We start from the raw sequence: 17,949 nt of genomic DNA, 5'->3' as shown, positions 1-17,949 counted from the left end.
ACCATGGGGAAGAAGCTGGCTTGATGGGGCGGGACAGCACAGGCCCGCTGAGTCACATGCCCTGGAGACACAGGCCCAACTGTAGGAGACGCTGTCTCCCTGGCATGCTAGTCTTCCGACCCCCTCTCGATTTCCCTCAAAAGGGCAGGCTTGCTGGTGGGGGCGGGCACAGCCCCAAGTCCTGGGTCCTATCTCTTGGGCTGAGGAAATCGGATTTGGGCCAGGAGAGGAGGGGTTAAAGCCCACGGCCCAGCTCTCCAGCGCCGTGGGACATCACTCCAGAGCCACCATCACCTCTACTGACCCCTCACCGAAGGCCAGCGTCCCGAGGCTGGTCCATGGGAATGTGGGTGACACCCACAAAGGGCAGGCAGAGAGTCTTCCCCACCGTTAGTGGGAAATTGTTTTCCATTGTTGTTGTTTTGAGACAGGGTCTCCCTATGTGGCCCAGGCTGTTCTGGATCTCCTGGGCCCAAGTGATCCTCTTGCCTCAGCCTCCCAAAGCACTGGGATTACAGGCACCAGCCCCCGCTCCCAGCCCTGAAGATGTGATAAGAGCCACTTTATCTGGGGGCAGCAATACCATGGCAGCAGGGGGTGGGATTGTGCCAGCAGCCTCAGAGAGGCTTCCCGACCCTCCTGCCCCAGGACGAGGAGCTGCTGGGCCGCGTGCAGAGTGCCATCCTGCAGGTGCAGGGCGACTGCGAGAAGCTCAACATCACCACCAGCAACCTCATCGAGGACCATCGGCAGAAGCAGAAGGACATTGCTGTGAGTAGCCGCGGGGTGACTGGGCCGGGCCTGGGGCTCAGCGTGGTGCCCCCAGCCCTGCAGCTATGGCTCCTTTTTCTCTGCTCACTTGGCCTCCCCAGATGCTGTACCAGGGTCTGGAGAAGCTGGAAAAGGAAAAGGCCAACAGGGAGCACCTGGAGATGGAGATCGATGTGGTGGGTACCAGGCCCCAGGAGCCATGCTGTGTCTGTCTCAGGGCAGTCTCGCTGGCCGTTCTTTGAAAGGCCAAGTGGAGGGGAGCTGGCAAGAGGAGGGTGGCCTCCCAGAAACACGCCTGGTGACAGGGGTCGACACCCCCAGGGAATGGAGTCCCTCCATGGCCTTCTCCCAGATGCGGAGACCTCTGTCTCTCTCCGGGCAGAAAGCCGACAAGAGTGCTCTGGCCACCAAAGTGAGCCGTATCCAGTTTGATGCCACCACAGAGCAGCTGAACCACATGATGCAGGAGCTGCTGGCCAAGATGAGTGGGCAGGAGCAGGACTGGCAGAAGATTCTGGACAAGCTGCTCACAGAGATGGACACCAAGGTGAGGCGGGGCACAGCAGGGCCTTCCATCCCACAGCCCTGCCCCCAAGATCGGGACAGCCCCACCTTCTCCTGGGCCAGCCCCCCCACCTGCTTCCTTAGAGGTCCCGTGGGCCCCCCTCCCCCACTGCAGCTGGACCGCCTGGAGCTGGACCCACTGAAGCAGCTACTGGAAGATCGGTGGAAATCGCTGCGACAGCAGCTCAGAGAGCGCCCCCCGCTCTACCAGGCAGATGAGGCGGCCGCCATGAGGAGGTGAGGCCTGGGAGGCAGGGGAGGAGGCTGGCATGTTCTGTCGGGGGGTGAGGGCAGAGAGGGCTGGGGGTCCCCCGACAAACACCTGCCAGCACACTGTGGATCCTGCCCGGGACTGTCCCATGGTTGGAGGGACAGCATTTTAGAGCTTGACGTGCTCTTCCAGCTCAGGCCCCTTCGCATTACAGCAGAGAAAGGGAGTGGGGGAGGCTTAAGGCTCTCTGGGTTTGGCTGAGCTAAGCTGGGCCTTTGGAACAGGGAGAGGTCCTTAGTACCCAGAGCTGACACAGCTCCTGAAGCCAGCCCAGAGGACCAGGCCCCTGCTGGGCTTGAATTCCAGGATTCCCATTTGTGGCCGCCAGGGGGCCCCCGAGACATGCACGGGGCACCCTCCGGGGCCCGTGGAAAGCCTGCTGGCTTTGGGTTAGGACAAGGAGGTGTGGGATGTGAGCCCCGAGGTGGGAGCAGATGGATTCCTGGGGAGCAGGGACATGGTCTGCACCCCTGTGGGCTGAGCTTCCAGCCTGCGTGGCCTGCAGAGGCCCAGGCCCTTCTGGGACTTCCGAGCAGAGCACTCATCCTGCGTATGCGTCTTATTCCTAACAGGCAGCTTCTGGCACATTTCCACTGCCTCTCATGTGACCGGCCCTTGGAGACAACCGTGACCGGACAGTGAGTGCCCACATCACCGGCACGTCGCCTCGCACGGCGGGGCTGCGTTTCCTCCCTTCTCCACCTGTGTCCACCAGGCGGGGGGCAGGTGGGAAGGTTCTTTAGGCAGGTGGATTTGGGGGATGGGACTTGTCCTACTCTGACCCACCCCTTTTTTCTCTGTCCCTGCCCAGAGCCATCCCTGTGACCCCCGCAGGTCCAGGCCTACCCGGGCACTGTTCCATCTGCCCCTACACGGTATTTGAACTGGAGCAGGTCCGGCAGCATAGCCGCAAGTACGGGACAGCAGGGTCCGGGGCCAGGGCTCTGGACGGGGAAAGCAGGGGACAGAGATGACTCCCGAGGGCCTGGCAGAACCTGACAGAAGGCAGTGCTATGGGATAGTGTGGAGAGCCTCCTCCTTGGGGTGGGACGGTGGCGGCCACAAGCTGATTTCTCAACTAGCTCCCTGGAAGTTCCCAGGGCATGAGTGGAGGAGGCAGTCCTAGCTGCCTGTGGGAGCTACAGTGGAACTTTGTCAAGGGCACTATCTGCTTCTGAGAGCTCCTCTACTTCTCTATTTCTCGACCTCTTCCCCAGCCTTTGGCTTACTCAGCAACCCTGGGATTACAGAGGTGGGGGGAGTGTCTGGCATCGCTCAGCCAGAGGATGGGCTCAGCCAAGGAGGGAGGCTGGTGGGGGGCATCTCACACTCCCTCCGGCTCCTGCCTGCCTCTTGCTGCTCCCCTTCCCCTAAGGATGGGAGTCCACAGTACAGAGGACTTCAGACTGCTCTTGGAAGCCCTAAGGGTGCTGGTGTGCAGGGCCAGGTGCGCTGTGATGGGAAGGCCCCGGGCTGCCCTCGGCTCTTCCGCCCCGAAGCTGCAGAGGGAGCCGGGCTGTCTTCCATTTGGCTGGCCTGCACTTTCCCATCTGGGGAAAGCCTTCCCAGCAAGTCTGGCCCTCAGGTGCTGTGGAAAGGGCTGATCTGATCGAGGGGTCAAGCTGCTCAGCGACCCCAGCCCTCAACCAAGTGCCCACGGGGCTAGCTGGGTCTTGTACAAAAGGGACCCAGAACAAAAGGATGCGGCTGACACAAGGTCAAGGCTCCCCCGTGGGCCAGCACTCCCTCTGTTCTGCTCACACCCTGCAGCCTCAAGCTGGGCACTGCCTTCCCTCGGGGTGACCTGGCGCAGATGGAGCAGAGCGTGAGGCGCCTGCGCTCCATGCACTCCAAGATGCTGATGAACATCGAGAAGGTGCAGATCCACTTTGGAGGCTCCACCAAGGCCAGCAGCCAGGTCATCCGCGAGCTGCTGCAGGCCCAGTGCCTCAGCTCCCCATGCTACAAACGGTACGGGAGGGGCGGGCAAGGCCACGGGGAGCTGGCCATGCAGACAAACGCCTCGACCCACTGCTAAGGGAGGCCCTGAGAGAGAAAAAGGAGTGTAGGTGTGTGTCTGTGTGTGTGTGAAGGTGTGGGTGAGTGGTGTCAGTGTGTGTGTAAGCCATGTGTCTATGGGTGGGTGCGTATGCATCAGTGTATGAGCATGTGTAGGGGTGTGTATGAGTACGTGTGAGTACGTGAGCATGGGTGCAGGAGTGTGTGTGTGCATGTATGCGTACATGTGAGTGTATGAGTACGTGTGTGCATACCTGTGTGTATTGTGTGTGCATGTACGTGTCTGAGTATATGTGTGAGTGTGTTTGCATGTGTATGAGTGTGAGTGTGCATGTGTGAGTGCGTGTAAGAGCGCGGTGGCCCATGCCTGTAATCCTAGCACTTTGGGAAGCTGAGGAGGGCAGATTGCCTGAGCTCAGGAGTTCGAGAACAGCCTGGGCAACACGGTGAAACCCCGTCTCTACTAAAATACAAAAAATCAGCCACTGGTGGCAGCACGCGCCTGTAGTTGCAGCTACTCGGGAAGCTGAGACAGGAGAATTTCTTGAACCCGGGAGGCGGAGGTTGCAGTGAGCCGAGATCAAGACACTGCACTCCAGCCTGGTGACAGAACAAGACTCCGTCTCCCCGGCCCCCCCCTGCAAAAAAAGTGTGTACATGTGTGTATAGGTACGTGTGTATGTGTGTGAGTGTAAGGGTGTGTACACGCCCGCCCATGTGCACGGTCACTAGAGTGACCCAGCCTCACGGCTGCTCTACCCCAATCCACCTGTCCTGGGCCCTGCCTGCCTGTCCTGGGCTCCCACTGCTCTGCCTCCTGGCCATCCCTGAAGCAGAGCTTCCCTCTGGCCGGCCTCATCATGGGCAAGTCCCAGGCCATGTCCCTGGCAGTCTGCTCCCAATGACTCCGTCCTGTCTTCTTCACAGGGTGACAGATACGGCCAATCACACCTACTCGACTGTGCCCCGGCGCTGTGGGGGCAGCCACACCCTCACCTACCCCTACCACCGCAGCCGCCTGCAGCACCTGCCCCGGGGTCTGTATCCCACCGAAGAGATCCAGATTGCCATGAAGGTCAGGACCCTGCCTGAAGCCACCAGGGAGGGAGGCCCTGACATGGCTCCAGATTCCTGAGTCATTCTCCAAAGCCACAAGAAGCCATCTCAGCCAGCCCTCTGCCTTGAGGCAATTCCTTAATCAGACCCAGTTAAAGCCTCAGGTTCTTATTTTCCGGGAAGAAGGATTCATCCCAGCCACCTGCCCGCTCAGCAGCATTCGGCCTCCCAGGCTCCCAGGCCTCCCACCTCTGCCAAATACCATTTACCTCCCTTCACCTTCTCTCTCCACCCTGGTGCCTCCCAGAGGCCCCCCAGGAGGGTTCCCGGACCCCAGTGCTCTGTGCCTCAGGCCTGCGTGGAGGAGGGGATGGGGGGCGAGAGGCGGTGCGTGCTCTGATAGTGATGACATCTGTCTGCCTCTACAGCATGATGAGGTGGACATCTTGGGCCTGGATGGCCACATTTACAAGGGACGGATGGACACAAGGCTGCCAGGCATCCTCAGCAAAGACAGTGAGTGGAGCCCAGAGGCTACCAGGTGCCTCGTGTGGGTCCCACAGGGCGTGCATCCTTTAGGGGGCCGGCACTTTTATGGGTCACTGGACCCTTGGTTTCTTCCTTCTCCCCTCCCCTGACTCCAAATGTTCAGGTCTCTCGAGAAGCCACCAGGTGAATGTTCACAGGTGGAGGACAGCTGTCCAGCCTCAGCCATCAGCGGGGATGGAGTGGCCCGTGTTTTCCTGCCAGCCTCCACCCCAGCTGTAGTGCTGGGCCTCTTTCTTTGGCATCATCAGGGCCTCCTTCTCCTTCAAAACTCAACACAAAGCCAGGCGCGGTGGCTCACGCCTATAAAAATCCCAGCACTTTGAGGGACCGAGGTGGGCGGATCACAAGGTCAGGAGATCGAGACTATCTTGGTTAACACGATGAAACCTCGAAACCTCGTCTTTACTAAAAATACAAAAAATTAACTGGGTGTGGTGGCACCTGCCTGTAGTCCAAGCTACTCGGGAGGCTGAGACAGGAGAATCGTTGAACCCAGGAGGTGAAGGTTGCAGTGAGCAGAGATAGCGCCACTGCACTCCAGCCTGGGCGATAGAGCGAGACTCCATCTCAAAACAAAACAAAACAAAAAATCCCCAAAAACTCAGCACAGTGCCCTCTGCTGAGCCCCCACTGCCTCAGCCCCCGAATGCCCACCTTCCGTAACGTGACGCAGCCGAAAGTCTGCTGTTTGTCACTTCCTGTCATTCATTTAGCTGTGTATGCACCTTTCTAGATGCCTGCCCTCCTGCCCTGGAAACCCCAGGTCAGAACTCACCCCATACCTGCCACAGGGCTGACGTGTGCAGGTCCTCAGGGACTCTGTGCACGTGGCTGGGTGGGTGGACATGAAAATGAATGAAGACTGCTTCTCTGGGGCAAATCCAAAATTCAGACAGATGAGGACCCCACTCAGCCAAGGCCAGCCGTGACCAGCAGCCCCACGGCCCCCTCCCCACCCCCAGGGGTTCTCATGGCTGCCTCAGCACTGACCCTTCCGTCCTGTCTCCATCAGGCTCACAGACCTCAAAGCGCAAGTCCAGGCAGCCCCGGCCGAATGTGCACAGGCAGCCCTCCCTCAGCACCGGTGGCCAGCTGCCCTCTCGGCCTCAGAGCGCCCAGATGTCGGCTGGCAATACCCCAGGTAGCGCCCCTCTGGGTGAGGCGTCCTGCCAGGCCTCCCTGCTGGCCCTGCCGACCCCCTTTCCTGCCCAGGCAGGGTCACACCTTTATCTCACTGGAGAGGGGAAGGCCTGGGAGCCAAAGAAGGGGATGGGTGGGGAAAAGAGAAACCCCTAGAGACTGAGTGATTCGTGCCCCTTCTGGGAGGTGGGTAGGTGCCGTTACTGTCCCATTCCGCAGAAGATGAAATAGGGACAGGGTTGCCACGCAATCTCTGGTGCCAGGCCCACGCCCTTGCCCTGCTCACGTGTGCTGTCATGGAGCTCGTGCACCTGGGCTCTGCATGGCGGCTGCTGGGCACAGGCCAGGCCCAGGTGCCCGAGAGCCCCCAGACCCTGATATAGAGGAACCTCTGCCTGGCCTCTGGCCTGGAGGGTCCCTTGGGTCCCTGACCTCCCCACGAGCTAAGTTGGGCCTGAAGGTCAGGGAGCTAAGGACCCCTAGGGTTTAGCCACAAAGTCCCTGCAGCCAGGAGGCTGGATCACTGCCAGGTGACCCTGAGCAAGTCTCTGCCCTCTCCAGACCTGTGTCCTCATCTGTCATCAAGGGGGTGCTGGGTCAGTGCTTCTTGGAGTTAGGGCCCCCCAGAGAATCCAATAAAAGCTGTAGACCTTCCTGCTGTAAAACAGCAATGTACCCACATACCTTGTGGGTGCCCGTGGGAGGTCCAGAGACCCCCAGAGCCTCCACCCTCCCCCTAGGCTAGATGCTCCAACATCACTCCAGCCCTCACTGAGAGCCTGTGGCTGAGGAAGGAGGAAATCACAAGAGTGGTGGCTGCGGTGGTGATGGCTCCTCGCCGTCATCCAGGGCCCCCACAGGCCAGGGAGTTAATTTAGGAGCTTTACACGGATGAACCGGTTTTAAGCCACGCAGCAGCACGGAGGTGGGGACCATTGTTAGCACCACTTACGGCTGAGAAAACTGAGGCACAGAGAGATGAAGCTCCCTGCTCTAGGTCACACAGCCAGGAAGCGGCAGAGCTGGAGTTCAAAGCCAAGCCCTCTGGCCCAGAGGCTGTGCTGGGAACGACAGGTCTCAGTGGAGGAGAGTGAGCACAGGACTGTCACCCTGGCTCCCAGAACTGTTTTGTTGGGGGTACTTAGCTCCCTTCTCCCAGGCGTTGCACTATCTACTCTAAGGGCACCGAAATGCTCTGGAAGCAGGAGAGAGGGACTGGTAGTCACGAAAAATTCCTCTACCTTTTGGCATTATCACCTAGTGTCTGTGTTCACAGAAAACCTGTTTGCTGCTTTTTCGCTTTTTTTGAGATACGTTTGCTTTTTCTTTTTCTTCTTATTTTTTGAGAAGTCGTCTGGCTCTGTCACCCAGACTGGAGTGCAGTGGTGCGATCTCAACTCGCTGCGGCCTCCACCTCCTGGGTTCAAGCGATTGTTCTGCCTCAGCCTCCAGAGTAACTGGGACTCCAGGCACATGCCACCAGCACACCAGGCTAATTTTTGTATTTTTAGTAGAGATGGGGTTTTCACCATATTGGCCAGGCTGCTCTTGATCTCCTAACCTCATGATCTGCCTGCCTCAGCCTCCCAAAGTGCTGGGATTACATGCCTGGGCCGCCGTGCCCAGACACTTACTTTTCATTCACAAAGATCACGAAGGGTGCTTCATGACTGCTTAGGAGCTCAGAAGAGCCTGTGCCATGCACCCCAGCCCTGGCAGCCCCCCTCCAGCCTGTTTCAGCCCAGCCGGCAAACAGAATGCTCCTAACTTCCCTGGGCTTTGGGCAGGCTAGGGTGGCCCCCAGTGGGTGTGGGGAATGTGGTGAGCAACCTCAGCCCCTCTGTCTTGCAGTTTTTTTGCATCAACAGAAAGATAGACCTTCCTCTGACGGGCGTCTCCCCCTGCCGAACACAACGCACCCGCTCAGCCCCGCCGAGGTGGCAAATGGGGGACCGGAGAGGCGCGTGGACGTGCTTCCTGGGGACGGGCTCGAGGAGCCCACCCGGGGGCCGAGGTCCACCAATGCTCAGTGAGCAGAGGTGTAAATAAACGTTCAGGAGGAAACTTTGGCATGGCGAATCTTCTCTGACAGGAAGACAGAGGGAGAGGGAAGTGCCCACTGATGGCCAGACACCCCCAGGCCCGCCTGCTTAGGAGACCTTCTCTTGGACAGCAGGTATAGTTTGTAGCCTGAGAGTGAGTCCTCAGCCTCTGTTCTCTGAGGGCGCTGGGGCTTCAGGAGGGCTGGACATTGCGCTGGGGACAGGGAGACTCCGGGCCCTGGGACTGGCTGGGCCTGCTCTCACCCCACCAGCTCTCTCCTGACCTTGGCTAGACCCAGGGTGCTGTGCCTTCTGGCTCCAGACCTGCCTTCTCCCCTGGGGGGCTGGGGCTATGCAGTGTCCAGCACTCTGCGGGTGAGGGTGGCAGCTGCCTGCTTGCTCTTGCTGCTGGCTCAAGGTGGTTCCTGACACCTGGCATGGGATTCCAGGGAAGTAGTGCCAATGGCCGGAGGCGAACCTCTGCAGCACGCTGGGACAGTTTGTTTGCTGCCCTCCACTGCTGTCCCTTGAGTGGGCTTCGACAGAGACAGCCAGGGCCTGAAGGCACAGACCAGAGGCTGCCATGGCTGTGGCCCAGCTTCCCCATCCCCCTCCTCCCCAGGAAGATACAGAGCAAAAAACATCAGGCAGGTGGAGAGTGGTGTGAGCCCCCTGCTTGGCGCGATTTGCTTCCCTCCGCTCTAGCCCCCGACACCTGCAGGCAGGGGACCCATCACTTGGCCGGTGAGGGGACAGAGGCATGCAGGTGGGACTGAGCTCGGGCCAGTGCAGCAACTGCTAGGGACGAGCCTCCTTCATGGCCGCAACCCACTTGAAGCTCCAGGGACCCAGAGTCTCTTGACCTCCCGAGCTTGGGCTTCAGCCAGCTTCTAGGGGTCCCCCATTAGATGAAAGTGGTCCCCCACCCTGAGGTTTATAAAGCCCTGAAATCCCCAAGGCCTGCCTGCCCCAGAGGCTCCCCGCTCAGAGAAAAGGAAGTGCTTGGAGTTGAGAATGGGGCTCCCCCCACCCCCAGTTCCCATCGCCCCAGCATGGGAAAGGGATTTCTGGGGTAAGAGGCTCGCTTTGGGGTGTGAGGAGACAGAATCACACAGGAAAGGAAAGTGTGGCGAGAAACAGCCCAGAAACAGGTTTCTGGCCCCTGACCCTGGTGTGAGTAAAGTGGGGCGGGCTTGGCTGGGTGGGCGGGTGCTCCCTCTGGCTTGCTCTGCGGAGACCCAGCAAATCTTCATGTCATGAGGTCGTGCTCAGGGCTGCACAGAAGAAAGGAGCTGCTCAGACAGCGGAGTCCCGAGTGGGCACCCCCCTGCCCCAGCCCCTCTCCTCCCAGGCAGGAGGCAGAGCAGGGCCACCCCTCCCCCACACCAGCTGGGCGTCTGCTGCTCTTGGCCCCACCCTGGCTGTGAAATGTCAGAAGGTCGGCTCAGTTTCCTGGGTCTAAAGCCAAATTCACCAGCTTGGCAGGGAGGCACAGCCCAGTCCTCCTCACCACCCAGGCCTTCCCCACACCCACAGAAGGGCCCAGAGCAACATTCCCTAAGCCGACCAGGCCAACCCCCACCATTCCCGCACCTGGGCAAGGCCCACACCTGGGTGGACCCCATCCCAGACCCAGGCAGCCTGGGGATGTCACAGCGTAACCGCCCACCTGCCTACAGGGGCTGCCCCTTCCAGCCTGGGAAAGCACAGGTGGGCAGGGGAAGGGGAGGAGTCTCAGGGGTTTCCAACCAGGAAACAAAACTGAAAGGACGAACCCAGCTTCCAAGCACAGCATGTCTGTGTCCCACACTGAGGTGGAGGGGCCTTGGGGCGGCCCACCGTTCCACTCCGCCGGAGGAGGGGCTGCCCCACCGTGGGAGGAGCCTCAGGAGTCCTGGAGGCAGGATGCGGGGGTGGGGAGGGAGTGTGCCGGGCTCAGTCCCTCTCGATTTTCACTTCACTTCTGGCCTGAACCTCGAGAACCCCTGTCCTGCCTGTGTTCCAGCAGGGCCTGGGCCCCTTAAGACTGCAGCAGAGGGCGAAGCAGGAGGACGGGACAAAGAAGGGCTGGCAGGACCGAGTGTGGCGGTGAAGGGCAGGGCAGGAGGAGGCATCCCAGCCATGTGGCTGTCACCCCCATCAACCAGGTGGGCAGGCTCCCCATGCAGATGTGCACTGACCTCCAGCATGCAGCTGACCTCCAGCACCACAGGACTACCCCAGGCTGGGCGGCTGGGTCAGAACTGGCAGCCTCACACATGCTGACCCTGCAGGGCTATGGGGAGGCGGGTGGAAGCAGGCCCCTCTGGGAACCTGCCCTGTCTATGGCTCCCTGACAGCCTTAATTGACCTTTGGGTCATGGCCATTCCACAGCCCACAGGGACACACCACCCTGGGAAGTGAGGGTAGGAGTATCAGAGATGAACCCAGCTAGAACATGCCTGCTGGGAAGGCCTGGGGGGGGCATCAAGACACCCCCAGCTAGAAGATGCCCACTGGGAGGGCCTGGGGGGCATCAGGACACCCCCAGCTAGAAGATGCCCACTGGGAGGGCCTGGGGGGGTATCAGGACACCCCCAGCTAGAAGATGCCCACTGGGAGGGCCTGGGGGGGGCATCAGGACACCCCCAGCTAGAAGATGCCCACTGGGAGGGCCTGGAGGGGCATCAGGACACCCCCAGCTAGAAGATTCCCGCTGGGAGGGCCTGGGGGGACATCAGGACACCCCCAGCTAGGAAATGCCTGCTGGGAGGGCCTGGGGGGCATCAGGACACCCCAAGCCAGAAGATGCCTGCTGGGAGCGCCCACGGGGCATCAGGACACCCTCAGCTAGAAGGGGCAGCTCTCCCCACAGCAGATAGAAATGGCTTCCAGTGTTCCTCACCAGGGCTCTGCAGGCAGTGGCTATACCGATGGGGCCAGAAGGGAAGAAGGTCACAGGAACTCAGGATGGACTCTGGTCCCTCCTCCCCTCCCCACACCAAGCTGGACCCTGCCTGCACTGCCAGAGCCCCTGCTGTGACCACACAGCAAGAAACACCCAGCCCAGCCCAATGGCAAGGGATTCCCCCACCACCCCTTTTCCAAGGAAACCGATTCACCCACCAATGGAAATAAACGTACCACAAACCAGGGAAGTTAGAAAAGTCTCTTTTTAAGTTTTTAAATTAAAATTTCACCCTGGTGAGATGGGATTTCAATTCAGGAACTACATCCAAAGGCAGGCCCTCCACTGGGACCTGAGACTCACAGTGGGAGGGGCAGCGTGCCTGGGGCAGCCAAGGCCCCTACTGGGCAGAGCCTGGCCTTTGACCTCAGTCAGCTCCTCAGGGCCACATCAGCCCTGCACATTCAGCAGGAGACTAGGGGGCCACGACCAGCAATCCGAGGTGGGGAAGAGGCGGGGGGAGGGGGAGCCCCGTGCCAAGAGGGCCTTCCACACCTTTGGCCTCAGGCCCTCCCAGGACCCCGCCTGCAGCGGCTGCTGGGTGTCTCTTCCAGGTTCCGGAAGGCACGGCTGTGGGAGGAGGCAGCTGACAGATGCCTTGTGCCCCAACATCTTTCACTGGCTCTGCAGCGCGCTCCTACCCTCAAGACTCGGGTGGAGGAGGCAGCCACAGCCCTGAGCACCCCAGCTATGCCAGGCCCATTCTCACAGACATTAGTTATATTTATATATTCATATATATTATAGTTATATATTAAAAAGAGAGAAAAACTTGCCTGAAAAACTCCTGAAGGACCCAAATGGCCCAGGAAGTTTACTATCCCCCCCACCCACAAAAATTCTTTTATAAAATCTTCCAGTGCGATCTTCGGGAAACCCCCTGCCCTCCCCGGCTCCCCCCTCCCCGGCCCTCCTGTGTCCCCACAACCCTGGGCTGCCCTCAGCTCCAGCCCAGCGCCTGGCGGCATCCAGTCTCATCTCTGGCCATCCATGGCTGCCATGGCTTTTTGCTGGGCGCCCCCCTGCTGTGCTCCTGGGGGCCACGTGGGCTGTGGGCAGTGGAGGTGGTGGAAGGTGGTGGGGGAGGAGGGCGGGATCCAGGACGCCTGGTGGCTGGGCGGGGATGAGGCCCAGAAGGGACTGAAGCTTGCAGGCGGGGAGCAGGCTACCGCTGACATGGGGCTGTTGCTCTGCAGGCCCTCGGAGGTGCGGAGCTTGGAGAACATGGCCAGCGCGTCGGGGAAGTTGGGCGGTGTGGCCGGGGTGTTGCTGGGAGTGCACATCTGTGGGAGAGAACACAGGTGTGGGGAGACTGCCTCGGGGTCCCCAAGTCACTGGATGGGGCTCACCCAGGTCAGCCCCTCCTTTACTCCCATTTTTCGGCTTCATTTTCGCATAAGCAGCTTCCATAGGACAAAAGTGCCCTTTTCCCCCTGAGCCAATACAAACAAAACCCAAAGACAAAACCCAAGAACCTTATCAAAACCAACACAGCTTCATAAGGCCTGGAAAGGACACCCCAAGGAGTAAATGGTTAATTTTGCCCAGGAGCTAAGGTGTCAGATTCAAGTGAGAGGGCAAGGGAGCAGCCCAGGACACCACTGCCCTGCGCCTTCCCTGGGCAAGGAGACCAGCTGGCTGCCCCACCAGCCACCCTCGGCTATTCCCAGGCTGCTGGGCAAGGGAGAAGGGCCAGCGGGCAGGCTCTCCCTCCTGTGCCAACCCTGGAAAAGTTAAACCACCTTGGTGTGCGGATGGGTTCACACCACACTAAGGGTGACAGCCACCAGGCCTTGGAGCCTTTCCCCTTATCTTTTAACAATGAGACTTAGTGGCTTCAATTATCCCCTCTTTGTGACAAATGAGGAAACTGAGGCCCAGAAGTCAAGTTTTGGGGTTCAGTGGTCAAGGCCTGAAAATGCACCCACAGCGGAGTGCAGGTTGAGAAGATAACTCCCCAGCTCCAGGGTCTGCAGGCCCAAGCCCTCAGCATCCACTAGCCACGATGCCCGGACAGGGTCAGAAGCCCCGTTATACCTCGACTCCCTGAGGAAAGAAACCAGGGATTTCAGTTTCCTGTGTCTGTAGCCTCAGCCACACACAACTGGCCTGCCCTTGGCTGGAGACTGGCAGCTTCTCAAGTGTGTACAGCCCCTGGGCCCTCTTCCTGGGTAGCTACAGTCCCCCCTCTGCTGTCTTCTGCCAGAAGCGTGGGGGCAGGGGTTGGAGTGCCATCCAGGAGCACCTCGCCAGCAGCATGGGCAAGAGGTAGCACAGAGAACAAGACCGCACAAAGCTGGCGGGGACCTCAAAGCCACTTTCTCCCTTTCCCAGGAAGCCATGGGAGTCGTCCTTTGAATTTCTCCTAATTTTAGCAACACCGGCCCCTCCTCCAGGCACAGGAGTTGGGGGAACAAGACTTCAGTGCTCTTTACCTTAAAAGAGGGATCTTTGGCCAGGCGCAGTGACTCACGCCTATAATCCCAGCATTTTGGGAGGCCGAGGCAGGTGGATCACCTGAGGTCAGGAGTTCGAGACCATCCTGGCCAACCTGTTGAAACCCTGTCTCTACTATAAATACACACATTAGCTGGGTGCAGCGACGGGCACCTGTAATCCCAGCTACTTGGGAGGCTGAGGCAGGAGAATTGCTTGAACCTGGGAGATGTAGGTTGCAGTGAGCCAAGATCATCACACACTCCAGCCTGGGAGGCAGAGCAAGACTCCCTCTCAAGAAAAAAAAAGAGGGACCTTTCACACCCAGAAACCAGGGCATGGTGGGGGCATAAGATACAAGGGAGGGGGACACCAGCCCACCCTGTGCACTGAGCCCCACACCATGTCGGCACCTAGGGCACCAAGGGAGCTGTGACCCTTGCCTTCTCTAGGGGCCCCCACGGGAGGCCGAAGGACTCAAAGCAGAGGCCTGGCCCCACCCTGACCTTTCCCCTCCTCCCTCCACTACTCCCTGTCCGCCGCACCCCCCCCCACCACTGACTTCTCGGCAGCAGGAAACAATGAATGAAGGGTGGGGGTGGAGGCCAATTGCATCACGGCATCGTGACCGACTTCCCCAGTTCCCCAAGCCAGCAAGGCCCGTCTCCTCAAACAGCCACCACAGAACACCGCAACGATGGCTGTGTTCGCCTGCCTGTGTGAGCTCTGGCAAGTTCTTGAACCTCTCTGAAGCTTCTCTCTGTTTCTGTAAAATCAGGATTTTGAACCAGATGCTCAAAGCCCCCTCGGCTAGTTCTCAAGGCAACCCAGTGTCCCCTGCACCCACTTCAAGTCTGTTGCGCCTTTCTCCGCTTCCAACTGGGAAACACTCCTGATCAACTCGGAAGCTTCCTCCACCTGTGGGAATCTGCATTAATCTATGGGACAATCATTTGTCAATTACTCATGATTTCTGGTTTTGCCATTTTGCTGTTACTGGTCTCTAGTGTTTTATTTTCTGTTCAAAATTTTTCTTTTGATTTATTTTGTCTAAAAGAAATTGCCAGGCCGGGTGGCTCACACCTGTAATCCCAGCACTTTGGGAGGCCAAGGCGGGCCAGATCACCTGAGGTCAGGAGTTTGAGACCAGTCTGACCAACATGGAGAAACCTCGTCTCTACTAAAAATACAAAATTAGCCGGGCATGGTGGTGCCTGCCTGTAATCCCAGCTACTCAGGAGGCTGAGGCAGGAGAATTGCTTGAACCCGGGAGGCGGGGGTTGTGGTGAGCCGAGATCACACCACCGCACTCCAGCCTGGGCAACTAGAGCAAAACTCCATCTCAAAAAAAAAAAGAAAAGAAGAAAGAAAAAGAAAGGAAGGAAAGGGAAGAAAGGGAAGAAAGACAAAGACAGAAAAATTGCTAACTGGGTGTAGTGGCTCACACCTATAATAATCCCAGCACTTTGGGAGGCTGAAGCAGTGGATCACTTGAGGCCAGGAGTTCGAGACCAGCCTGGGTGACACAGAGAGACACCCCCCGCCCCACCCGTTTGTCAAAAATAAAATTGGAAGGAAAAAAAAGAAACTGCAAACTTTTTGAGAGCAGGGACAGTGTCCTCAACCCTGAGGCTGAGGCACTCATACTTCGGCACTGATGGACACACTGGCTATGTGTTACAAAACCTGCCGCCTTCCTTGAGGGACGCTTCCAAAGGGACTTGCCATCTCCTTGGGATTTGCAGGGGTCAAGGGGAACTACACAGGACGCCACACCAGCTCCCCCTGGGGAGCCTCCCTATTCTTGGCCCCTCAGAATGGCTGCAGTATCTGGAAGTTCTGAGCTTTTTGGGATGGCCACAGCTGGTGGGGAGGAACCTCAGGGGCCCTCTGACAGGAGATGGCAGGGAGCTTCGAGGCTCAAGCACATGTGGGAGCTGGAGATTTCTCATGGTCAAGTGCAGGGGAGGGTGTCTCCTGGAGATGAAATGCTCTCGGGTTTTTAAGAGCCCTGTGGCCAGCGCCATGCCCAAATCAGACTCAAATGCGATTTTTACTTGATTCATATACAGCATCAGCCATTCTAAGAGAAAAACTAGCTTAAAAGGTCAAGACGGATCCCTCTACTTGTCCTCTGTGACTAGATGAAAACAGAGAGCCACGCGCAAGGACACCAAGTGTTAAAAACGCCAAAAATTCACCCTAGAAGCCACAACAGCCTTCCTGGGGAACAATGTTTTCAGATCCCTATCGCTGAGCCCAGCCCCTCCTCCTCCAGCAGGGCTAATAGGTAACTAGGGGGGTAGAATAGAGGAGGGATGTCCTTGGCCTCCAGAAAGCAGGGTACCCCAGGGCCAGGAGGGCAAAGGCTCGGGCCTGGGCCAGAGTTAAAAAGAAAGCAAATTCAGACCGGGGCCATGTCTCTGCGTGCTGGGCTGGTGAAGCTCGACACACTGAGATTAAAGCACATTACTGGGTCAAAATTTGTGTGTCCTCCTGGCTTGGGGGATGTATGTCCTTCCAACTTCCCAGGCCCCTTGGGCTTCAGAAGGGTGAACAGATCTTTGTGGGTAGAGCCCGGCTTCCTGAGCCAGGGTGGATTCGTGCCTTTCCTGTTCCCTGTAGCGCTGGGTGTGTGTGTGTGTGTGTGTGTGTGTGTGTGTGTGTGGAGGGGGAGGGGGGCCGCCACTCAACAGCACGAGGGGCTCCCCATAAACACAAACAACCCCAGCGCCCTCCCTGGGCCCTTTGCCCGGGCTTCCCAGTTCCTTAGAAGTCTGGGCATCATCCGAGCCCCCTCCCCATCCCCTGGCGCTGGGGTCCCCCAGCTCCCGAGCCCCTCGCCAGGCCCCCGGCCCTCTCCCTCTCCCTCCTACCAACAACTTTGGCGCCCCTTCCCCCCAGGGCCCAGTGCCCGGCACCAGTCCCGAGGCCAAGCAGCAGCAGCCCGGGAGGCGGGCCCCAAAGTTGGAAGCGCCAGCGCCAGCCCGGGAGCCGCTGTTTCCTGGAAGACATTTTGGCTCTTTGTTTACATTCGCAGCGCGGCGCTCCCCGGCAACATGGCTGTCACTGCCGCGCTGACAGCGGCCCCGGCCCGCGCCCCTGCCCGCCGCCGCTTACCATCTGGTGGTGGTGGTGGCTGTTGGGAATGTTGGTTTCTTGGAAGAACGTGCTCAGCGCGGTCTGCGAACAAACAGGGCAGTGGCACCGCGGGCCTGGCGGAGGCAGGAAGCGCAGCGGCCCGGCCCCCCACCGGCTCCCCCTGCCTCCTTGCCCGGCCCGCGGCTCCCGACCCTCGGCTGCCCCACGTGCAGAGGAAGCCGGCCCCGGCCCCAGCCCCGGACCCCCGTGAGACCGGCTCGCGGTCGCCGCTCGGCTTCCTGGCCGCCGCCAGGAGCGCTCCCTGCCCCCGCCGCCGCCACCCGGCGTCCCCGACCCCCGCGGCCGGGCTCGCACCTCGAACTGCCAGTGAGCCGCCTGCAGTAGCTGCTTCGCCTGGTCGGCCGCGCAGCCCGCGGCCAGCACGAACTGGTTGATCATGACCTGGTGCCGCAGCTCGTCCATGTTCACCGACATGGCGCGGCGCGGGGCCCGGCGGCTCGGGCCGGACGCAGACGCGGGGCTGCGCGGGCGCGGGAGGCCAGCTGCCCGGAGCTCCGGGGCTCGCGCTCGCCGCCGCCGCCGCCGCTCCGTCGCCGCCGCCCGCCGGGCGAATGTTGTGGTTCGGCTCCCGCGGCCCGGCCGAACCACAAACAACAGCGCGGGGCGGGGCCGGGTCGACCCAACGTTCGGGGGCCGCCGCTGATTGGCCGGCGCGCCGCTTCGCCAGCGCCTGGCTCCCGTAAGGACGTTCGATTCGAATCCTGCGGCCTGCGGGGCCCGCACTGTTTCTCTTTTCGCCCGGCCGCGCCCATTGGCGGAGCTCGGCGCCGTGGGGCTCCCCGGCATTGGTCGGCCGCTGTGTTTTGGCTCATCCGGCCTCGTGATTGGCCACAGCCGGGCGTTCGGGGCGGGGCCGAAGGTACTGATTGGCCTCCCATAGTCCTGTTTGAACTCAACTTGAAAACCCAGAGTGCCTGCTGATTGGCCGAGGGCCCTCTGTTTGCTGTTGTAGGCTAGGGGGTGGTGCGGCCAAGTTCATTCATTACTTCAT

At 59.7% G+C, this 17,949-nt stretch overlaps 2 protein-coding genes across 2 annotated transcripts in view; one reads left to right on the top strand and one right to left on the bottom strand.

Moving 5' to 3' along the window:
• QRICH2 (glutamine rich 2) overlaps positions 1-8,499 on the top strand; it is a 30,661-nt gene extending 22,162 nt beyond the window's left edge. Inside the window, exons 9-19 of the mRNA XM_074388994.1 lie at positions 649-771; positions 873-947; positions 1,154-1,318; positions 1,451-1,572; positions 2,179-2,244; positions 2,418-2,519; positions 3,377-3,577; positions 4,553-4,700; positions 5,110-5,197; positions 6,243-6,371; positions 8,222-8,499. Of these exons, the coding sequence (XP_074245095.1) occupies positions 649-771; positions 873-947; positions 1,154-1,318; positions 1,451-1,572; positions 2,179-2,244; positions 2,418-2,519; positions 3,377-3,577; positions 4,553-4,700; positions 5,110-5,197; positions 6,243-6,371; positions 8,222-8,403 (1,401 nt within the window). The 3' untranslated portion in view covers positions 8,404-8,499. The remainder of the gene's footprint in view (positions 1-648; positions 772-872; positions 948-1,153; positions 1,319-1,450; positions 1,573-2,178; positions 2,245-2,417; positions 2,520-3,376; positions 3,578-4,552; positions 4,701-5,109; positions 5,198-6,242; positions 6,372-8,221) is intronic.
• A 3,048-nt stretch (positions 8,500-11,547) lies between these two features.
• Positions 11,548-17,663, bottom strand: UBALD2 (UBA like domain containing 2). The gene is made up of 3 exons (XM_039476891.2): positions 17,253-17,663; positions 16,917-16,979; positions 11,548-12,643 (listed from the first exon to the last, which is right to left on the bottom strand). The coding sequence occupies exons 1-3, from the start codon at positions 17,370-17,372 to the stop codon at positions 12,335-12,337; spliced, it is 492 nt and encodes a 163-aa protein (XP_039332825.1). The 5' UTR covers positions 17,373-17,663; the 3' UTR covers positions 11,548-12,334.
• Positions 17,664-17,949: the final 286 nt, after the last annotated feature.

The sequence above is a fragment of the Saimiri boliviensis genome, chromosome 17 (genome assembly GCF_048565385.1).
Source record: "Saimiri boliviensis isolate mSaiBol1 chromosome 17, mSaiBol1.pri, whole genome shotgun sequence".
NCBI lineage: Eukaryota > Metazoa > Chordata > Mammalia > Primates > Cebidae > Saimiri > Saimiri boliviensis.
This window is presented reverse-complemented; position numbering and strand designations above follow the sequence as displayed.

What these genes read in the sequence shown, in the direction of transcription:
- UBALD2 (XM_039476891.2), bottom strand. Translation starts at nt 17,372, where the DNA reads ATGTCGGTGAACATGGACGAGCTGCGGCACCAGGTCATGATCAACCAG. An exon ending in CGGCTCACTGGCAGTTCGAG is followed by an intron (nt 16,980 to 17,252) that starts GTGCGAGCCCGG and finishes GTTTGTTCGCAG; the next exon opens with ACCGCGCTGAGCACGTTCTT. An exon ending in GCCACCACCACCACCAGATG is followed by an intron (nt 12,644 to 16,916) that starts GTAAGCGGCGGC and finishes TCTCTCCCACAG; the next exon opens with ATGTGCACTCCCAGCAACAC.